The 19741-nt window shown below is 39.6% G+C and overlaps 2 protein-coding genes across 2 annotated transcripts; both read left to right on the forward strand.

Moving 5' to 3' along the window:
• The first annotated feature begins 1412 nt into the window (after positions 1–1412).
• txlna (taxilin alpha) lies at positions 1413–11274 on the forward strand. The gene is made up of 11 exons (XM_084739514.1): positions 1413–1552; positions 3580–3763; positions 4576–4833; positions 5121–5212; positions 7315–7485; positions 8569–8763; positions 8893–9012; positions 9107–9181; positions 9269–9361; positions 9458–9553; positions 10086–11274. Exons 2-11 carry the CDS (start codon positions 3580–3582, stop codon positions 10413–10415), a joined length of 1614 nt encoding a protein of 537 aa, XP_084595640.1. The 5' UTR covers positions 1413–1552; the 3' UTR covers positions 10416–11274.
• A 3622-nt stretch (positions 11275–14896) lies between these two features.
• Positions 14897–19414, forward strand: eif3i (eukaryotic translation initiation factor 3, subunit I). Its single transcript, XM_084738309.1, has 11 exons — positions 14897–15028; positions 15405–15497; positions 15591–15678; positions 16058–16123; positions 16312–16461; positions 17169–17296; positions 17498–17608; positions 18363–18452; positions 18561–18634; positions 18784–18876; positions 18987–19414. Exons 1-11 carry the CDS (start codon positions 15026–15028, stop codon positions 19066–19068), a joined length of 978 nt encoding a protein of 325 aa, XP_084594435.1. The 5' UTR covers positions 14897–15025; the 3' UTR covers positions 19069–19414.
• The last annotated feature ends 327 nt before the right edge of the window (positions 19415–19741 follow it).

Raw genomic sequence — 19741 nt, forward strand, 5'->3', positions numbered from 1 at the left:
TATAGGGGAATGAACAGACATTACAAAATCTCTCAAATCTGACTTGTCTTCCGTCCTAGAAGCTGTTCATGTCTATATCCATAAAAGAAAAAAAAATCTAAAGCCATGCTCGGCTTGGTCAAGTAATGTTGTCTACGCTACAAATGTTTACAATGCTACGTGTTTTGTAAAATACTTTTCATATGCCATCACTGACCAGTCCTGATGTATTCTCCGCTCTGGTCCTCTCATTTCTTTTACATGTATTTATTTTCTCTATTCTTGTTTATGATTTTTCATTTGCTCAAAAAAAAATTTACCCATCTTATACTGTGACTTGACTTGACTTTACCGACGGTATGAATGAGTGACGAGAAACTAAATACACTTCAACTGAACATGACACACAAACATGAACATGAAAAAAAAAATACATACAGGAAACAGCAACAATATTAAAATGTAAAGAAGATATATTGAATTTAAAATTGTTCAGTGGAAATACTGTACAAAACAAATAAAGTTATGTTGCAACCCTTTACTGCTGATGTTTCTTCTTTCATACAGTATTGAACTATATTTACATCAGTGACTTCACCTCAAAATTGGGAATCATTTTGGTGGAAGTGAAAACATTTTTGTCTACATATGGTATGAAAAAATGAAGCCACATATCTGAAATGTCAGACAGTGTGACCAGATTTAACCTGTATTACATTATATTTACATTATGGATACATATCCTCATGTAAAGATCAAATGTGTAAGATTTATGATTATCTATTGGCCAAAGAGGGCATGAATGGAATATATTATTGGCACCTGCAAATAAATGTTGTGTTTTGTTACTTTAGACTGAGCCATTTACACTTACAAGAGGGCATGAGTTCTCTGTCTTTGATCTATCGATCAGTAGATTAAAGTGCTTACAGTTTTCTATAATTATATTATTTTAGGGTTTTTTTGGAAAGACAAAAATGTAATTTATTCCATCTAAGACTGGCTTTTTGTAGATTCTTTACTATTTTGAAGTTTGTACTGAGCTGCAGTGAAGATTTTCAAAGTTCTGACAAAGGTCATTTATGTCCCTGGCAGATGGTGGCATCTGACAACATATCAAGCTGGAGCATCAAGCCAATGTGGAACATGGAGAAACTGCAGGCTCATTTTCTTCCATGTCTGGCAGCCCATTTCTGCCAATGTAATGAATAAAGATCCTCTAAGTCCTTGAAGTAGGGAACCTTCTCAAAATAATGACTTTTATTTCTCATGAGAAATTTTATTTTAAAAAGGTCTCAAATACTAAGTCATTATCTTAAGATTTTAAATTTTAAGTAAGTATCTTGGACCAACAGGATCTTTTTGGATCATATTTGCAAAAATGGAGTAAGTGGAGTTCTACAAGTGCCCTCTGGAGGGCAGCAACACGCCTTTGCTGCGTCCAGTCTGCTGCTGCTTCCATGAGACGAAGAAGAAGAAGTTATGAGCGGAAGTCGTTTTTTTTTCTGGCTCACGCTGTTGAGGAAACCTGCAGTTCACAGTCACATTAGCTATTTCCTCATAGAGTCTGAAGGTAAACAATTCCCTGATATCTGAGAAGGCTGGGTAAAATTTAGAAACAAGCATATGTCTAGTCTGCTTAGGTTTTTAGACGTTTGTCTCTTTTATAAATGGGCTAACACTGGCTAACTGGTCAGTCGTGCAAGCTAAATTAGCTGCATCTGGAGGCTAGCAAGAGTTAGCATGTGCTAGCTAACGTAATGTTGAAGCTCGATAGCAAGTGGCACAGCGAAAGCTAGTGAGGACAGGGGGCTTACTTGATAAGAAGTGTAGCTAAGATTTGCTATGAGCTCTGTAAGTCCATATTCAAGCTAAAACTAGTAGCATTAACGTATGTACGTGTAGTACTTTTGTAACGAGAAGCTAGCAATAGGTTAACTAACTAACTAGTTGGATGTCACAGAGTTTCATTTATGTTAAGTTAACTAGACTACAGTTCTGGCGGTTAAAAGTTTTTATACATTTTACCAAATACACATGGGTTAATTATTATCAACATACATATTATAATATATTGTATGGTATTATTAACATGCAGGCTTCAGCACAGCTTTCACCAGATTTATAAAGCAGTGGTTATCTTTAGCTAACGTTACAACATGTCACTATGCCAAAACTGTTGAGGACGACAGTGAAGTTCGCAACACGAACTTCAGGTTTACTTAAGTCTGTTGAAGGTCACTTTTGTGATGCGGTTGCTGTTTTTCATGAGATTGTCTCCAGTCCTTACTGTTAAGTCTCTATTGGACAGAAAAATAAAAAAACAAGTTTATGGTCTTTGAAGCTATACTGTGGAGGATTTTCATAAAAAAAAAACTGTGTATAGATTCATAAAAATGATCCCTCTAAATGATCAGACCCAGTAGAAGTGTGTGGTGGTATCTGTATCTGCAGACACTCTTCTTCTGCATGCATTTTCTTATGCTCTCCTACTTTTGCTGCATTTGGGATAAAGCTGCAACGATTAGTTGACTGAAAAAATAGTTTCCAGCTATTTTGATAACTGCTTAATCATTTTAGTCATTTTTAAAGGAACATTTGTCAAACAGTTGCAGGTTTCAGCTTCTCAAATTTAAAGGTCCCCCAGTCTGTCCTTGTCTTTTATAACAGTAAATGAAGACTCTTTCAGGTTAGGAATCGTACTGATTAATCATTAATCAGTTAATTGCCATGAAGAATTTAAGTAGTTGAAAATGTCTTAACAGATAACATGTTTTATGTGCCATTCCTGCAGAGCTCACAGGCTTTCTCGTGATTTGGTTTGTCTGCCTTGTTTGTATCGTAATGGAAGTAATCAAGCCCCATTTGACATTTGTTTTGTTCGGGGGACTGACGATGAATAAGGACAGGTGGACAAGAGCAGCTGTTTGAGCAAGAGACTTATTGTTTGATTATTCTGTTTGTGTAAATTGTTTGTGCTTCATGATTTAATGTTAGACAGAACTAAATGTAGAATTGAGCAAATACAACTTAACTATCAGTTTAAGAAAATGCAAAAAATGTGCAATCGTATTTTGGACTTTGGACATTTATAGCCTAAATGATTAACTGATTAACTAATCACGAACATAGCTAGCAGATTCATTAATAATGACACAAATCATTAGTTGCAGCTCTAGTTCAGGATGTTTCTGGGCTTCAGGCTTTGAGTAGTGGTGTGTAGACTCCTGCCAGTTACAGTGTAGAGGTTTTGTAGAGATTTTTATTAAAACTTAGTGACCAACAGTTACATTGCTTTAGCTTCTTTTACACAAAATTGGTTGCTATGCAGAGCTGTGGGTGTGTTTCTTTTGTGTTTTAGAACAGAAAATACATTTTTTCTTTGACTCACTGCTTTGTTCTCACTAACGGCACTCCCTCATTTTATTCACTCTCTACCTCTCTTGTTTGTTGAGCTGGGGAGGAGGTGCCAACTTTGAATGTTATGTTTACAAACAATCCTGCATATTTTACCTTTATTTTTTAACTGAGCCATTTCACTGACCCACCTCTGTGTCATTGCCATTGAGCCAGATGTCACGTCTTTTCTCATCTCAACAGATGAAAAAACAAGACACTGAAGAGTCTGCCACCCAGGGCAGTGAGGATGCTCCACCTACAGCAGGAGGGACAGAGTCACCTGCAGCTGCAAAAGACAGCTTGGACAGCAACAGCCCTAAAGAGTCTGAACCACAGACGCCGCAGACAGACACACCTCCACAGGGCGACGAGGCAGGAAGTGAAGGTAATTTTTTAATTATGTACAAGGGAAATTGTAAGTTGACTGTCTCAGTTTCTTTGTTATATGAGAAGACAAGTGGGAGGACGGTCACTATGGTTGGCAAGTCCTAAAATGAGACTTCAGTTTGTAATTCTATAAAGGATATTTTGTGATAGAGAGCCACCTAATAACAACAGTGATTTATATCAGTGTCTTGCACTGTTACTTATTGAAAACTGTACAGCACATCCCACTTAAAAACCTGCCATATGAACATGGTGCTTATTAGCAACCATATTTTTCAGTGTAGAACATCACTGGAGATCCTCTTACAAACTTGTGGCTCAACAAAGACTCTGGTACATTTTGTCTGTGCCACTGCTTTTAGATTTGATTTGAGTAGTTTGTCAAAGTGGGTGCTTAATTTTTTAATTATCATATTGTGTTTCACTTATTTTTGAAGATGACAGGAATAGCCAATGGTTCACATCTTTGTCTTGAGCAGTGTTTCCCAGATGTTTTTCTGGCAAGCCCCACTTCAGAAGCTGAAAAAAATTCAGGCGCCCCCCACAATCATTACAAGTAATTACTAATAAATGGTGAAGCAACAGATAAAATCAAGTTGAATTTTGGTGAAATAAAGGTTAATATGATAGTATCAGCAAACTCATGTTTGCCCCCCTGGTCATCTGCGGCCCTTCTGCTATGGATATGACCCCACACACCCCAAGGAGGGGCCTGCCCCCTAGTTAGGGAACCAGTGCTCTAGAGTCCAAGAAGTTACAAAAACTTGACTTCTTTATAATCATGTTTTTTTTCCTCTCCACTGTATCTAGTTGCAGAAGCAGCACAGGCTCAGTGCGACATGGCCGAGGAACTGAGCCGGCAGCTGGAGGACATCCTCAGTACCTACTGCCGGGAAAGTATTTCAGACGATGCCAGCACCCTGTCCAACGGCCAGTCCCACAGCCCGGAGCTCAACGGCCTGACCAGGGAGGATGATAAGCCAGAGGACGGCAAAGTCAATGGCGCAAACAACGGGGTGGAGAAGGATCAAAAGAAGACTCAGGACAAGAAGAAAGTGAAGGGTCTGGGTAAGGTTTAATTTACTCCTTCTTACTCTTGCACACTGAGTCAGTATATGTCAACTTTGCCTCACATTACACACTGCTCGCCCATGAGAGATTGTGTGTATTTTTATGGATTAGTGATACTTTCGCACAGTTGTAGATGCTGCTTTATAGAAACAAAAACCAGCATGAGAGGTAAGGCTTCTTCAAATAAGCTAAGTTAACTTTAATATGCAAAACAAACTCATCTGTAGTTTGATTTCTAACTGGCTCTCTGATTCTATCCCATCTATTTTCCTTTGTTTATGCAGGCAAAGAGATCACTCTTCTCATGCAGACTCTGAACACATTAAGCACCCCAGAGGAGAAGCTTGCAGGCCTCTGTAAGAAGTATGCTGAACTGGTGAGTGTTCCCACAAATGAAATTCTGTTTTATTCTAAAGTTTGGCCTGTAGGACTACATTTGATCTTGATCTTTTTGAACTGACTATAAAACATTTTTAATGTGGATTGAATAACAGACCTTTACAGTATACTCCCCCTAGGATTTTGCGATAGTTTAAAAATTTCACACCAGCCACCACCACATTATCATTCTGCTATAGGGGAAAAGACACAGCCTGGCCTGTTTGTATTTCTCTAAACCAAACCCAGGATGCAATGAGGGTTCCCCAACAAACAAGTTTTGTGGGAGAGCTTGTTTTGCACATTTGGAGGGGGACCCCAACATTAAAATGGCTACATTACTGCAGAAGACAGGGTAACAGCTACTGGCTTGTTTACGTTTGTGCCATTAGCTTCCCTGGTGTTAATTTGCCATTTTCAGCTTGTAGTGTGCTAGTTTGGAGGTTGTTGTTTCCTGAACAGGCAGAGAGTGGGTGCCACGATGCCGGCTGAAACAAGATGTCCAATGACAGGCTCACATTGTGTGAGTCAGACTAAACAGTCACCAACATTGGTGTGGTTGAATGTATCCAGCATTAGATGTGAAAATATTCTGGCTGTACAGGCTGCTCCTCCCACTCATTTTGAGCTCACTGGTTGTGGACCGTACCGCTGAATTACAGTCCGAGCAACGAAGGACTCAGCCAATTGCTGATACCTGATACATCCATCAGCTTGGCAATCTGTCTGTCAGTCACACAAGAATGAGGACATTGAAAGGCATTAAAGCACCTCAGACTTCACAAGTGAAATATGGCCTTTTGTCAGTAAGCTGAAACGATGCATGTCTGATGGTAACTGAAGTGAAAAGTTCCCTGGTGTGTCTGATAAAGGTGTTGCAAGGCTGGTGCAAAGTCGGACTCCCGGTGGTTTCTGTGAAGGGTCAGTAAAACTAGAAATAGCTCAGGGATCAAAAAAAAAACATTGAATCACATACATAATTACTGTCTGGTTCTGTCCCATATTTAGAAATCCTAGACACTGTTTTGTTTAATAATGTACATTTTCTACTTGCAAATATTCACAATAAATTTTCTTAAATGGGTGACCTAAATGCATCCAGTGTCTCAGGTGTGAGGATGAAAGATGTGTCTGTTCTGGTTCAAAAGAGACTTTTCTACTTGTGTTCTGAGTTGGTCAATGGGACTTGTATGCAAACAAGTGTACTTCAAGGTGATGCAGCAATCTTTGTCAAACAGACAGACTGGTGCAATGCAGAGCTCTGTCCTGTGACCTCAGTACATTAGAGGAGGGTGTTGTGTTGCATTTTGCAGCCCTGATGATGACCTCAGATGATCTACCAGGGCTGTCTACGCTGTAAGAAGTTTTTCTATCGACTGTGTGTGTTTGTGTGTGTACATTCGTTCAGCTGTGTTTGCACTTGAGAAAGCAGATGTGTGTGTGTGTGTGTTTTGGCAGTGTGTCAGGGCTGATAGAAAAGATTGGTCTGCAGTGTTGTTCTTGGCTGAAGGTGAAAGAAAAGCCTCCAAATGATCATTTACACAGCAGCTGAGTGATATGTTGTTCACACTATATGTTTGAACAGATTATCAAAAACAAAGCAGTTTGCTTCATTTAATGTGAGTATTATTTTAATATAAAACATTAGCCTGGATTAGAGCTGCAGTGATTACTTGATAATTAAATTAATCGCTAACTATTATGATAATTGATTAATTTGTGTGAATAATTTTTTAAAGAAAGTCAAAATTCTCTGATTTCATTTATTCCTTCATGACAGTAAACTGAATATCATGTGAGTTCTTGTGAGTTGTGAGTAAAACAAGACATTTGAGGACGTCATCTTAAGCTCTGGGAGACACTGATAAACATTTGTCACTATATTCTGACATTTTAAAACAAACAACCATTAACCGATTAATTGAGAAAATAATCAACGATTAGTTGACTATGAAAATAAATGTTAGTTGTAGCCCTGGCCTGGGTTGATGAGTACTTATGTCCTCCAGATCAGTACATTGCCTACATAATCTTACACCACTCAGTAATCTTAGTTTGACAGTAGGGTCTCTTCAACATGCATTTGTGTGTTTGTGACAGCTGGAAGAGCACAGAAACACCCAGAAGCAGATGCGAGTGCTGCAGAAGAAACAGAACCAGCTGGTCCAGGAGAAAGACAACCTGAGGAACGAACACAGCAAGGCCATCCTGGCTCGCAGCAAGCTTGAGAGTCTCTGCAGGGAGCTGCAGAGACACAACCGCACGCTCAAGGTACAAAACACACATCAATATCATGAATTTAGACTCTTTACTGCTGCACTGATTTGATAAATGACCTCCTGCAACCATAGCTTCTCTAAGGTCCATATTTTATATACTTAACAGTTTGTTTGAACATGTTCTCAGACTCCTCAGATTAGTTGTCTTCATCTCCTCTGTGGAGGACAGTGAGAACAGTAATTGTATTATTTAATTTACACTAAATTGATTTGGGATAGATGTTTACCAAACTGTATTTTGCATATCTGCTTGTGAATTACTGGCCAGAATGTATCTCTTTAAAGGTGTAGTTATGATTTTTTGAAGTGGGGATGTATGAGGTACTAACCCATTGATCCATAGTCAGTGTATTACTTACAGTAGATGGTGTTCAACACACCCCCAGTTTGGAGAAGCAGCAGGAGGACCAGTGTCATAAGTCACTTAAAAAAAGGTCCACCTAAAAAAATTGATATCTGTTGAAGTGTACACTGTTTTTTAGGAATAATTTTACTGCTTTACCATGTCATCAGACAGCCCTGTCCACTGGGAAGCCACTGTAAACCAAAGCCAAATATCTCTCTTTCCAAAACCACTAGAATCCTTTGGAAAAATATCTGTAATTTTACCTTGCAGAACATGTTTTTGGTCTACCGCTGCCTTGATCAGTTAGTTTGTGGTATTGAGTGACTTCAGTATTTGGAAGGGTTAGTTTGGATTCACCAAAGTCACACAACAATGCAAACAAGCTAAGTGATTGAGGCAACAGTGAACCAGCAACTCGTGTTCCATGAGGTAAAATTACTGCTGTTACCAAAGGAAACTGGTGGATTTTTGAGAGAATTATTTAGGCTATATAATGGCAGTTTTCTGTTGGAAGAAGGCTGTCAGTCAGCAAAGTAAAGCAGTAAAAATATTCTAAATATAGCGTACATGTGCAACTGATCTTGATACTTTTAGGCTACTAGATTCTTACGCTCATACTCCTGCTGCTGCTTCAAACTGGAGGTGTTCTGACCACCATCTACTGAAGGTAATACACTGACTATTAAGATTGTGATTCACATTGAACATGCCACTTCTCTTCCTCTGCAGGAAGAAGGGATGCAAAGAACGCGTCTGGAGGAGGAGAAAAGAAAGGAAGTTACCTCCCATTTCCAGGTGACACTGAACGACATCCAGGCTCAGATGGAGCAGCACAACGAGAGGAACGCCAGTCTGCGACAAGAGAACACAGAGCTGGCTGAGAAACTGAAGAAGCTCTACGAACAGTACAAACTACGAGAAGAGGTATGTTGACTGTTTGTTTTTTTTTACTGCGAGGAATGTCTTATAACTCACAATCATGTCAATTTAGCACATTTCTTCAGAATGTGTAACACTCATTTTTATTTCTCTAACCATGTGAAATCTCTGCAGCACATAGACAAAGTGGTGAAGCACAAAGACCTGCAGCAACAGCTGGTGGACGCCAAGCTGCACCAGGCGCAGGAGCTGCTGAAGGAGTCAGAGGAACGCCACGACAGAGAGAAAGAATTTGTAATTATACACTTAAAACTCAGGCAGTGCGTTTGGTCCCAGTATTATATACAAATGTTACAGTTATTTGTCTTCTTCCCCTCGATGTCCTCAGCTGCTGAAACAAGCAGTGGAGTCACAAAGGATGTGTGAGCTGATGAAGCAGCAGGAAGTTCACCTCAAACAGCAGGTTTCTAGCAGACTTTGCTCTTCACCTTATGTAGCTCAGTTGTGACCGACTTTACCGTGATCACACTTGTGTTTTGTTGTTTTCCAGCTGTCACTGTACACAGAGAAGTTTGAAGAGTTTCAGACCACTTTGTCCAAGAGCAACGAGGTCTTCACCACATTCAAACAGGAGATGGAGAAGGTGAGATGACTGTGTTGCTGTTGCTAAGATAGAGAGGAGGAATTATCTTAACCTTCTACTGGATGTAACCGTCTTGTTTCCTTTGTGGTTTTACAGATGACTAAAAAGATCAAAAAGCTGGAGAAGGAGACGGCCATGTATAGGTCCAGGTGGGAGAGCAGCAATAAGGCACTTCTGGAGATGGCAGAGGAGGTAAAGCAGCTTTTTGTTTTCATTGTCAAGGTCTGTCCAAAAAAGCTTTACCCTGAGTAAAACCAGTTTAATGTATTTTGGTGCACTTTGATTCTGGTCTACCAGCATCTCATGGACTGTCACAACTAACATCAAAATATGTGGTGACCGAAGACCATCAAAAAAAGCAAAAACAAGTTCAGTCAAACAACCAGCTGTAGTTGGCTGACATGGTATATGTTTTTCATTTACTTAGTTGTTCAGTTCAAATTGAGTCATTTATTTGACCAAGACCACACACAGGCTCTGTTTACTCCCATTTTAAGGAAGTTTATGTTTAAAGACTCCTGGAACTACAGCTACAGAGCAGACACTTTTCAGTTGTCACATCCGTTGTCTGATTGGTCAAGCTGACTACCATGGCAAATCTAAATTGACATAATAACGATGGAGATGTGATTGTAAATATTAGAACAAATTGTGTCAGTGCAGATTATTATAACACAAAAACATAAAGTCTGACATTTGCATCATGTGTTTGTTTTGTCTGCAGAAATCCGTACGGGACCGTGAGTTTGAAGCACTTCAGGGTAAAGTCCAGCGGCTTGAGAAGCTGCGGCGGGCTCTAAAAGTGGAACGCAACGAGCTCAACAAAAAGGTTCAGAACCTCAGTGACCCGCAAAGCGGCACTGCTGGAGCCCCCACCTCCGACCCAGGGACTGACTCCCCGTCTCCACCACCCACAGACTCTCTGCTGGAGCCCAGCAGCCTCCCTGTCCCTGACACCACCCCCTGCTCCCAGTCCTGCCACTGTGACCCAGAATTGGACACAGACACCTTACTAGAAGGGGCGACGGCTCAGCCAATCGCTGCGCAGGAATGAAGCAACGCTGCTCACAGTCTCCCCTCCCTCCCCCCTCCAGCATCAAGCCACCAAACAATAAGCCACCAGCCTGCAAGCCACTACTCCTCTGCTGGATGAAGCTGTTATTAAACACTGTTCCACAAGCTGATCAGATAGCAAGGTTTAACTTGTGTCTTCCCAGCATGCTCTGCAGCCTCATCTGTCAGCACATTTACATGCACACCATAACTGAGTTACTGTGAAGAATCTGATTAAGGTAATAGTTTGATTAAATGATTCACAATAATCTAATTTCCCTGATAATCAGATTTTCACAGTGCATTTGTTAGTCAGTGTAATTTTCACAGGCAGCCTGCAGTAAATATCGTATTAGTGTCACAGAGCAAAGGAGGAAAAATTGTGGTGTTTGCTTTTCAAATTCCTATATAATTGAATTTATTAGTCTGAAAATTAACCCATTTTTGCTGACACCCCAAAAACTACACATGGTGCTGTTTGTGTGGATGAAAATGGCTTTCAAGTCAGCAGCCTCTAGCATGAGAACTGAATCAAAATCCAGCTCCAGCTTAAACCTCGACTCACTCCTTGATTCCATCGGGCATGTCTCCATGACGATGCGTCTATTATGTGGTTTTATTGCATCCTTCTCACATCTTCATAACCCACTGGGAGCATCTCAGAAGTGGAGCTTTTTGAATGCCAATCTTTGTTAACTTGCTCAGGTTTTGGTGATTTGCTCATTTTTCCTTGATTTTTGTGCCTCTACATTGGCCTGCACGATTAACTGAAATATTATTGCAGTTGTCCAATATCCAAATCAGAAAAGCTGCATTGATGAAGGAAAAATGTGTGACAAAATGAAATGAATGAAAAACAGTCTCTTGCTCCAGTGTCCTTGATCGACTGAAATACAATATCAGGCATAACAGCCTTGTTATTTTAAAAACTTAACTGTATTCATGAATCAAACCATTTAAAAGGTTCATACAGTATGCTGTCTGTATGAGAATAACAAGTGAGGGGCAGATTGAATGCTCTGCTGTGTTGTTAACTTTACATCTCCAGCAGTGGAGAGCAGAGCAGCCTCTCTGCTGCACCGTCAGCTCCGGAGAAAGCTTTCGCTGTCCAAGATGCAGAGCGGGCGCAGTGTTTTCAGGTGAAACAGGCTGAGCAGAGTGATTTTCTCCACCATGGAGTTTAACTTGGCGCTGCAGTGTGTGTTGGTGAGCCGGTCTTGTTTGTCACAGCTGATCACTGCTCTGCTCCGCTAATGTTTTAGTGTTGGTCTCTGGGTGATAACACAGAAAGTATTCACAATATACTTGATGTTCATCTTGCAAAGGTAATTATTTAAACATCAAATCAGTACATTCTTGCATTCATCTTGTGAAGATGATTTATAAGTTATGTGCACACTGTAGACTGTCTGGGTGCAGCTGAATCCACCGTCAACATGATGTCATCTAACATTTAAAAAAGCGGTTTTTGAGTCAATGCTGAATGTTCCACATTCACATTGCGATGCATTGAAGAATAAGAAGTACATCATAATATTAAAAGGTGTTTGTCAGTAAAAATTAAAATGGTTGAGCAAAGGTGACACTTCCCACTAATTGTGAATCATATCCTTATCACAATAACAATAATTATTTGCAGCCATACTTCTGCGTAATTAAATAATTTCTTTTATTGTCTATTTCTGCAATTGGGAGTCTGCACAGGGTGTTTTATTTTGAAAAAGTGACTGGATGCTCTCTGCCACTCCTGTCTGACTTCCTGCCCTGCTTAATCATCTCTATGTGGTTTGACCCGGCTTTCTTCAAAATAGACCACAGATGTATTTTAGGCTGAGCAGATGGGAGAGCTGTTTCTGGGACGCGTCTGAAACGTGTGGTGGCACATCTGATGGAATCACAAGCTCCTACAAGCACCTCTCGCTTTGCCTGGTAGAATCAAGCTGTAACATAAGATGACCCCGATCTGTAATAATGTCATTATTAGTGTGCATGTAAATGTGCAGACTGCCTCTGTCTTGTGCTGTTTTACTACACATTCCCTTCTTTGACTGGCACCAAACACAGAACTGCTGGGAACGATTAACAACAGAACTACTTGGGACGACACAAGACAAACAGGTCTATGGCAAGAGGAGTCATCAGAGATTGAATGACTTTTGTGAGTGTGTGTGTGTGTGTGTGGCAGTGTGTCTCATGTTAATCTTGAGTGTTAATGTGTTTGGACGGGGTTTGATTCATAGCTTGCAGTGTCCTGAAGGCCACTCACAGTGACTTAATGTTTTCTTTCAGGTGAAGTCTTAACAGAGATGTAAAACAATTTCTTTAGCTAATCCAATTCTTAATAACGTAAAAAATAATATAGAATTCTACATAATTATTGAAGGAATTTTCACGTTCTGACTTTTTTTTCCTTGTTTTTTGACATTGCTCAAATGTTCAGAACACTTTACAACATTTGTTTCACCAGTTTTCAGTTCTTCTTGTAGACCAAATGTTTCTTTGTTTTCTTGTTTGCATCACTGAATAATTTTCCCAGTTTGATTTTGTGGTCTGTATTTATTGTTTGAAGCATAATCTCTGATATAGAAATGTATGTATTTTACAGAGCACCACTATAAAAATAAATCTGTTTATTTTTTATTCATTTAGAGAATGTATAAAAGTGGTATGGTTCATGACCAATGTTTCATTCCTTAACTTTTCTGAGTTGAGTTCCTCTGCTACATCTGTGTCATGTTTTTTCAGTCTGCTTATAACCTCGTAATGACGACCACTAACTCCCTCTCAGTGCATTGGTATGTATGGTGTGTGTTTGTGTGTGTGTGTGTGGCTTACGTGGCGTTGATTGTCTCCTCCCAGCCCTGGTAATTGCAGTAGCTTGTAATCAGGTTTTAACTAGAGAATGTTCAAGGACCTCTATGCAACGCTTGCCTCTTGGTTTTATTCTGTGGCAGTCTGAACTGACAAGCACTTAGCTGAGAATGTATATTCATTATATCCACTGTCCTGCATGGATGTATTGTATTAACAGACTACATATCTCACAGCAGAACTCTATTTTTGCTTAGGTTTGAACCCTGTTAATTGCCTCTTGATAGTTTTGTTGACGTTGAACATAATATTGTGCATCTCTGTGATGCTTGTTAAAGGTGCAGTGACTGAGCCGGTGGGAATAAGGAGGGAAAATTAGAAAAAAGGTTTTCGGACTTCTGAATTGTTCTTTCACTTCCAAACCTGTCATTTCTCCTCAGACATTCTTCTGTACTTGATATGTAGCATCGGTAACAAGGTGTCAACTTATAGAATCAGTCATTTTCAACTTCGGTAGAAATGGCAAACATGATTTCTTCCATTGTCTCACAGGACAGATTCATTGTCCCTCTGGTCCGTTGGTGGACGTGGAGGTTCATTGACCATGAGAAGGAACCAAAGATGTTTCCTTTTTTTTGTCTTTTGCAGTACTTTTATCTGGCCCTGTATATTTTGTTTCTTGTTAAATAAAAGATGTTAAGAGTGTATATTTGAGTTTTGACCTTGTTTGCTTATTTAGAAAGGATTAAGGTGGAAAAGTATGTTTTGATATGAAAAAACTGAGTGCAAATGCAGGCACCTGCAGCATTTAAATACTGTCCTGAGAAATTCAGTTTATTTCAGTTATTTGCAAGAAAATACATATCACCAAATTTAATTATTTTTATAGATTTTATGTCATCTACTTTCTGTTCATACTGTTTCCAGTGCTTTTAATAGACCTTTTTCACAGCAGCTATTTTGATATAAAATACAATAGACACACAATGATAATTAAGGTTCTGTTCCATTCAGGTTAAATAGTCACTTTGTGCAAAATGAATATATTCTAACATGTCAGGGGGTAACGGCAATTGAAGACAGAACAAAATAAAACATGATACACTAAAATGGAAAAAAAAAATTTGAATGCACAATTGAATAATTTACATGCATATTTTACAGGCAGCACATGCCCTTACACTTTTTCTGGCCTTCTTTTTGATTGTTTTTAAGTACTGTTCAAAATTTTGGCCAAAAAAATAAATAAATAAATAAAAAGGGGCCTTTGACTTGTAAACTAGAATTTGCCCAGAAGAATCAATCGATTTATGATCCAGTTTCTTAATTTTTTGTAATTGTTAAGGAATCCAAATAGGTGTTCTCAGAACAATGCAAAATCTTTGCACAAAATGTCAATAATAATTTGGAAACAATTGTTTTAGAGGACTAACAATGCTAGAAATGATGGGGCGTAGTTTCATTTCAGGTTAAGCTGTGGAAAAAAAGTACAATTTGTATTTCTATTATCCTTAAATTTCTTGAAGAAAACAGAATTAATAGCCCTATTTGAAAATGTTTGGTAGTTTAAGGTAAAGCCGTAAGGATTCGGTTCTACGATGATTCGTATCTCTTCGTGCTACAGTGGATTATTTACAGTAGAGGGCGCGCTAACGCCATCTTGCCTTTTGACACAGGAACTACGTCACCTTTCTTTTCCGCCGCGGCTCCGGCGCCTGAAACACGAGTGTTCATCTTTTCTCTCATTAAGGGAGGCGCAGTGAATAAACTGGACCGAGTGGCAACGCCAGCTGAGAAAAAATGGTTCGTATTTTTCTCCGTGACAGTCCGCTATGAGTTTTATCTAACCCAGAATAACGGTCATTTGTTTGCTGATAGTGTTAGCTACAGTTTAGCTAGCTATACAGCTAACGTTAGCTTAGCTTTCAAATTAGCCAACGTTAACACAAATGTTAGCCACTGTTAGCTGCGTTATGTGGGCGATGCAAGATGATTCACCGGCTCCTGACAGCTGTTATAGCTGGTCAGGTGTACCTTTATTAAAAGATAAATATGTAAAGTGAATACTAATAGCTGGTTTGTTATCACAGATCACTGTGTCAATGTGTTTCCCCATTTAAAAACGTCATAACACTATATTGAGTGTCTGGCTGCTGCTGATGTGTCCTCCTCTCCACAGAAACCCATCCTGCTCCAGGGCCATGAGAGGTCCATCACTCAGATCAAGTACAACAGAGAAGGAGACCTGCTCTTTTCTGTAGCTAAAGACACGGTCAGTCTGACTCCTGCAATTATTTCATCATTCTACATCCAAGTTTGTTTGGTGTTAGCTTAGATATAAATGTCATACTGTCTCCCGCTGCAGGTAGCCAATGTGTGGTACTCGGTCAACGGCGAGAGACTCGGCACCTACAATGGACACACAGGAGCTGTGTGGTGTGTTGACTGTGACTGTATCCTTTTTTAAGAAATACTCCTGTTTAGAATCTCTGGTTTCTTTAATCCTGTTGTGACAGTAAACTGAATTTCTTTGTCTTTGGGACACAACAAGACATCTGAGGACATCAGCTTTAACTTTGAAACTCAGTGGTCAGCATTTTTCACCATTTACTGACATTTTACAGACCAAACCATGAATCGATTATTAGCTAATTAATTGAGAGAATAATCAACTGTTTAATCAAAGGTGGAAATAAACATCAGTTGCAGCCCTTCTCCTGTTTATGTTGTTTTGTCTCTCACAAATACAGTGCAATGTATTGTATATATACAGTGTCTTAAACTGTGCTACTGGTGACATAGATTTGGTCCCTTAACATGTTTCTACCTCAGGGGACACTAAAAACGTGCTGACAGGATCAGCAGACAACAGCTGTCGACTGTGGGACTGTGAAACTGGTAGGTAAAGAGAAGCTGCACTGTAACAGTACGTGCTTCACAAGTTTCCCAGCCTGTTAGTTCTGAGACGTTTCTACACATGGATTTCAGTGTCCAAAAGTAATTTATTTTTAGTTTCAGCTGTAATTTGAGATTGTCGAACTTGCATCCACTTAACCTGTGTGTGCGTGTCCCTCTGTGCTGCGCAGGTAAACAGCTGGCCCTGCTCCACACCAACTCTGCAGTCAGGACGTGCGGCTTCGACTTCAGCGGCAACATCATCATGTTCTCCACAGACAAGCAGATGGGTTACCAGTGCTTCATGAACTTCTTTGACCTGAGGGATCCACAGCAGATTGGTACCTTCACCACACGATACACAGACGTCTTTCAGTCAGCTGCCACTTTTCATTAATTTACAAGGAAGTTGTTGACTAACGAAACATGTCAAACCGGCCCCCACATTGGTCTCTTGGGACGTATCCTGCAGGATAGTATTTTGCTAATGGCAGCTACAGCACAGTTAGCAGCAGTGTGGTGGTTGCCAAAGACTCTTGGCACGTACCAACAGTAACATCACCTATTAGGAGGCAGCCCTAAAATCTAATAAAAAAATTACGTTTGAAAAACTATGCCAAAAGTCTCTACTATGTTTTGCAGTCAATTACAGATGTGCTGCTTCTGTCCTTTGTAGTCTGCATTGGAGTTTGAAAAACACAGGGACAGCGTCTTCATGATGCACCTCATAAGCTCAGAAATTTATACTCAAATGGCCATAAATATTGTTAAAAATGGGAAAGTTTTTATTTTCCTTTGTTTCCTTTGTGAAATCCATGTTTCTACATCTGCCGCAAATTATCAACTGTAATCTTGTACAGGTCCCCAAGTACCTCTGTGATCATTTTCAAATTATATTTAAGCAACATAATGTGTTATTAAGGGTAGTTAAGTAAATATTTGTTGTTGCAAATTCATGTAAGGTGAATGAAAATCAGTCTATTGCAAATGTTGAATGTCCTCTCAATGGTGTGATGAGTAAGTCTCTCCTCCTCCTGTCTCGCTGCAGAGGACAACCAGCCCTACCTGTCGATACCTTGCAATGACTACAAGGTTACCAGTGCTGTGTGGGGACCTCTGGGAGAGTTTGTCATCGCCGGCCATGAGAACGGAGAGATCAACCAGTTCAGTGCCAAGGTTGGACACACACCGTCTGTCTGAGAACATGTCATAAACTGTGTTCATGTGGCACTGCCTGCAGGGCTTAACGGTGTTGGTTATTAAACAAAAAATATACTAGAATGAGAAATGTTCTCTCATTTTGCCAACACATATCTACAGCTACATTGCAGTTGTTATGTACAAAGTGAATGTTGTTTCCTTGTTATTTGTGGACAGTCTGGAGAGATCCTGAAGAAGGCCAAGGAGCACACCAAGCAGATCAACGACATCCAGACCTCAGTGGACCTCACCATGTTCATCAGTGCCTCCAAGGACAACACGGCCAAGGTAAGACCTGTCCACTGTCCTGGCGCTCTGACACGGACACAACCACACAGCTTGTGAATGTCTGGGTCACCAAACTGCTACTTTTGTTACACTGAAAAAGGAAGTGTTGGAACAATTGAAAAAAAAATACTTTGATTGCTGACACATCAGATATAAGTCAAGTCAGATGTACTACTAAAAGTGTAGTTTAAGGAAATGTAGTTTTTACAGTAACCTCAGTCTGTTCTTTTACTTTGTTAAATGCAATAATATAATTGCTAATTTTAGTCTGACTTAACCTTAGACTGATTTAATACTGGGTAATTTGGTTCAGTGAGTGCACGAAAACTCAAACAACACAATTTAGCCAATTCAGGTGCACCATTTTATATCTGACATATTACATTATTTGATCACAAAATATAACTTCTGTCTTATTTCCAAGTCACCAAGGGAAAATTGCAGCTCAACTGCAGGGGGAATGTTCTGGAAAAGATGTGGACTTAAGGGCTGCACTTTCCTTAATCAATCATGAGCAACATTAACGATCAATTAGGCAATTAATAGTTATTTCTTTAAAAAGTTATTTATTTTTGCTTATTTTACTTGATCTGCCAAATTCTTATCGACCAGTTAATTGCTCATCATCATTAATCTTCATCACCTCACGTGAACATGAAACGCACAAAACAAAGAGAAACTTAACTGACATGCCTTTACTGAAGTAAGATTAGCAGATTAAAAGAACTGAGTGTTTGGTGTCTTTTCCTCACAGCTGTTTGACTCCACCTCTCTGGATCACATCAAGACCTTCAAGACAGAGAGGCCCGTCAACTCTGCTGCCATCTCCCCCATCATGGATCACGTAAGTCACTGTCATGTCTGTCCTCGTTTGACACTTGAAGCTTTGTCAAATGCAAACTGCGTCTCATCACTAACTTTTGGCACTTGCGTATGATTGCTTGTGATTCAGGTGGTGATGGGAGGTGGTCAGGAGGCCATGGAGGTCACAACTACTTCCACCAGGATCGGAAAGTTTGAAGCCAGGTGAGGGAAAAGTGTTGCTGAGGTCTCCATATTAAGTTAAACATAATGCTTTAAGTCACTATGCTGTTGCTACGCCATCTTGGAACTTTTGTACCTAAATTGAGATTTTTGTATGTTGAATGGGTAACATGCCTTTGTTCTATCCTCAGGTTCTTCCACGCTGCTTATGAAGAGGAGTTTGGGAGGGTCAAAGGTCATTTCGGCCCCATCAACTGTGTGGCATTCCACCCTGATGGCAAGAGGTAAGAGACAGACATGGAAATACACTGTCCTAAACTTAAAAGTAGTCTGGTCAAAATTTGTCTGTTTATCCCTGCTAACACTTTTCTTGTGCTGTGATTCTTTTCTACAGTTACAGCAGTGGAGGTGAAGACGGATACGTAAGAATTCATTACTTTGACCCACAGTACTTTGACTTTGAACTGGAGGCGTAGACAGCCAGGCTCCTCGACCCCACAGCTTCAACTAACATCGCACTCAATAAGAAGGAACACCGGACTATAGTGCATTTTACAGTCTACTGCTACAACAAAGAGGTGACTGCATCTCAGTGACAAGTGTGGTGTTTTTTAAAGTAATTTTTCTAACATCACTTTGGAAACTATTTTGGTGGGATCAGAAGCAATTTTTGTAGCCTGAATCTGCAAAGCTCTTGTGACTGGACTTTAAAACCCACACTGCAGGATTCCTGAAATTTATTTAATCTGATTCTACAAATAAGTAGAATATATTTTCTGTTGTACGCCATTCCACAAGTCACCATAAAATTTCAAAATTCAAGATGTGTCTGTCTGATCTGTCAACTCTTAAGAAATAAATATTAGACAAAGTAAAAAAAAGCATAAAAATCTACACTTGTGATAGGACTGTTAAATTTAATTATATTGTTGTGCAATGCAAATTGTTGTATATACTGTCCACTCGCAAGCAACACGTTATTTGAAACCCCTAATATAATTATATACAAAATCATTTCAAACTATCCCTCTGAAAACCTCTGTTGAACAATGTCAAAACATTTTCAGGTTAAGTACAACCCCAATCCAAAAGTTTAATGTTCAAACTGAAACTTGTTTTTTGTAAATCACACTCATTCTGAATTTCCAG

This window comes from Lutjanus erythropterus, chromosome 16 (assembly GCF_056507025.1).
Source record: "Lutjanus erythropterus isolate fLutEry1 chromosome 16, fLutEry1.hap2, whole genome shotgun sequence".
Lineage (NCBI taxonomy): Eukaryota > Metazoa > Chordata > Actinopteri > Lutjaniformes > Lutjanidae > Lutjanus > Lutjanus erythropterus.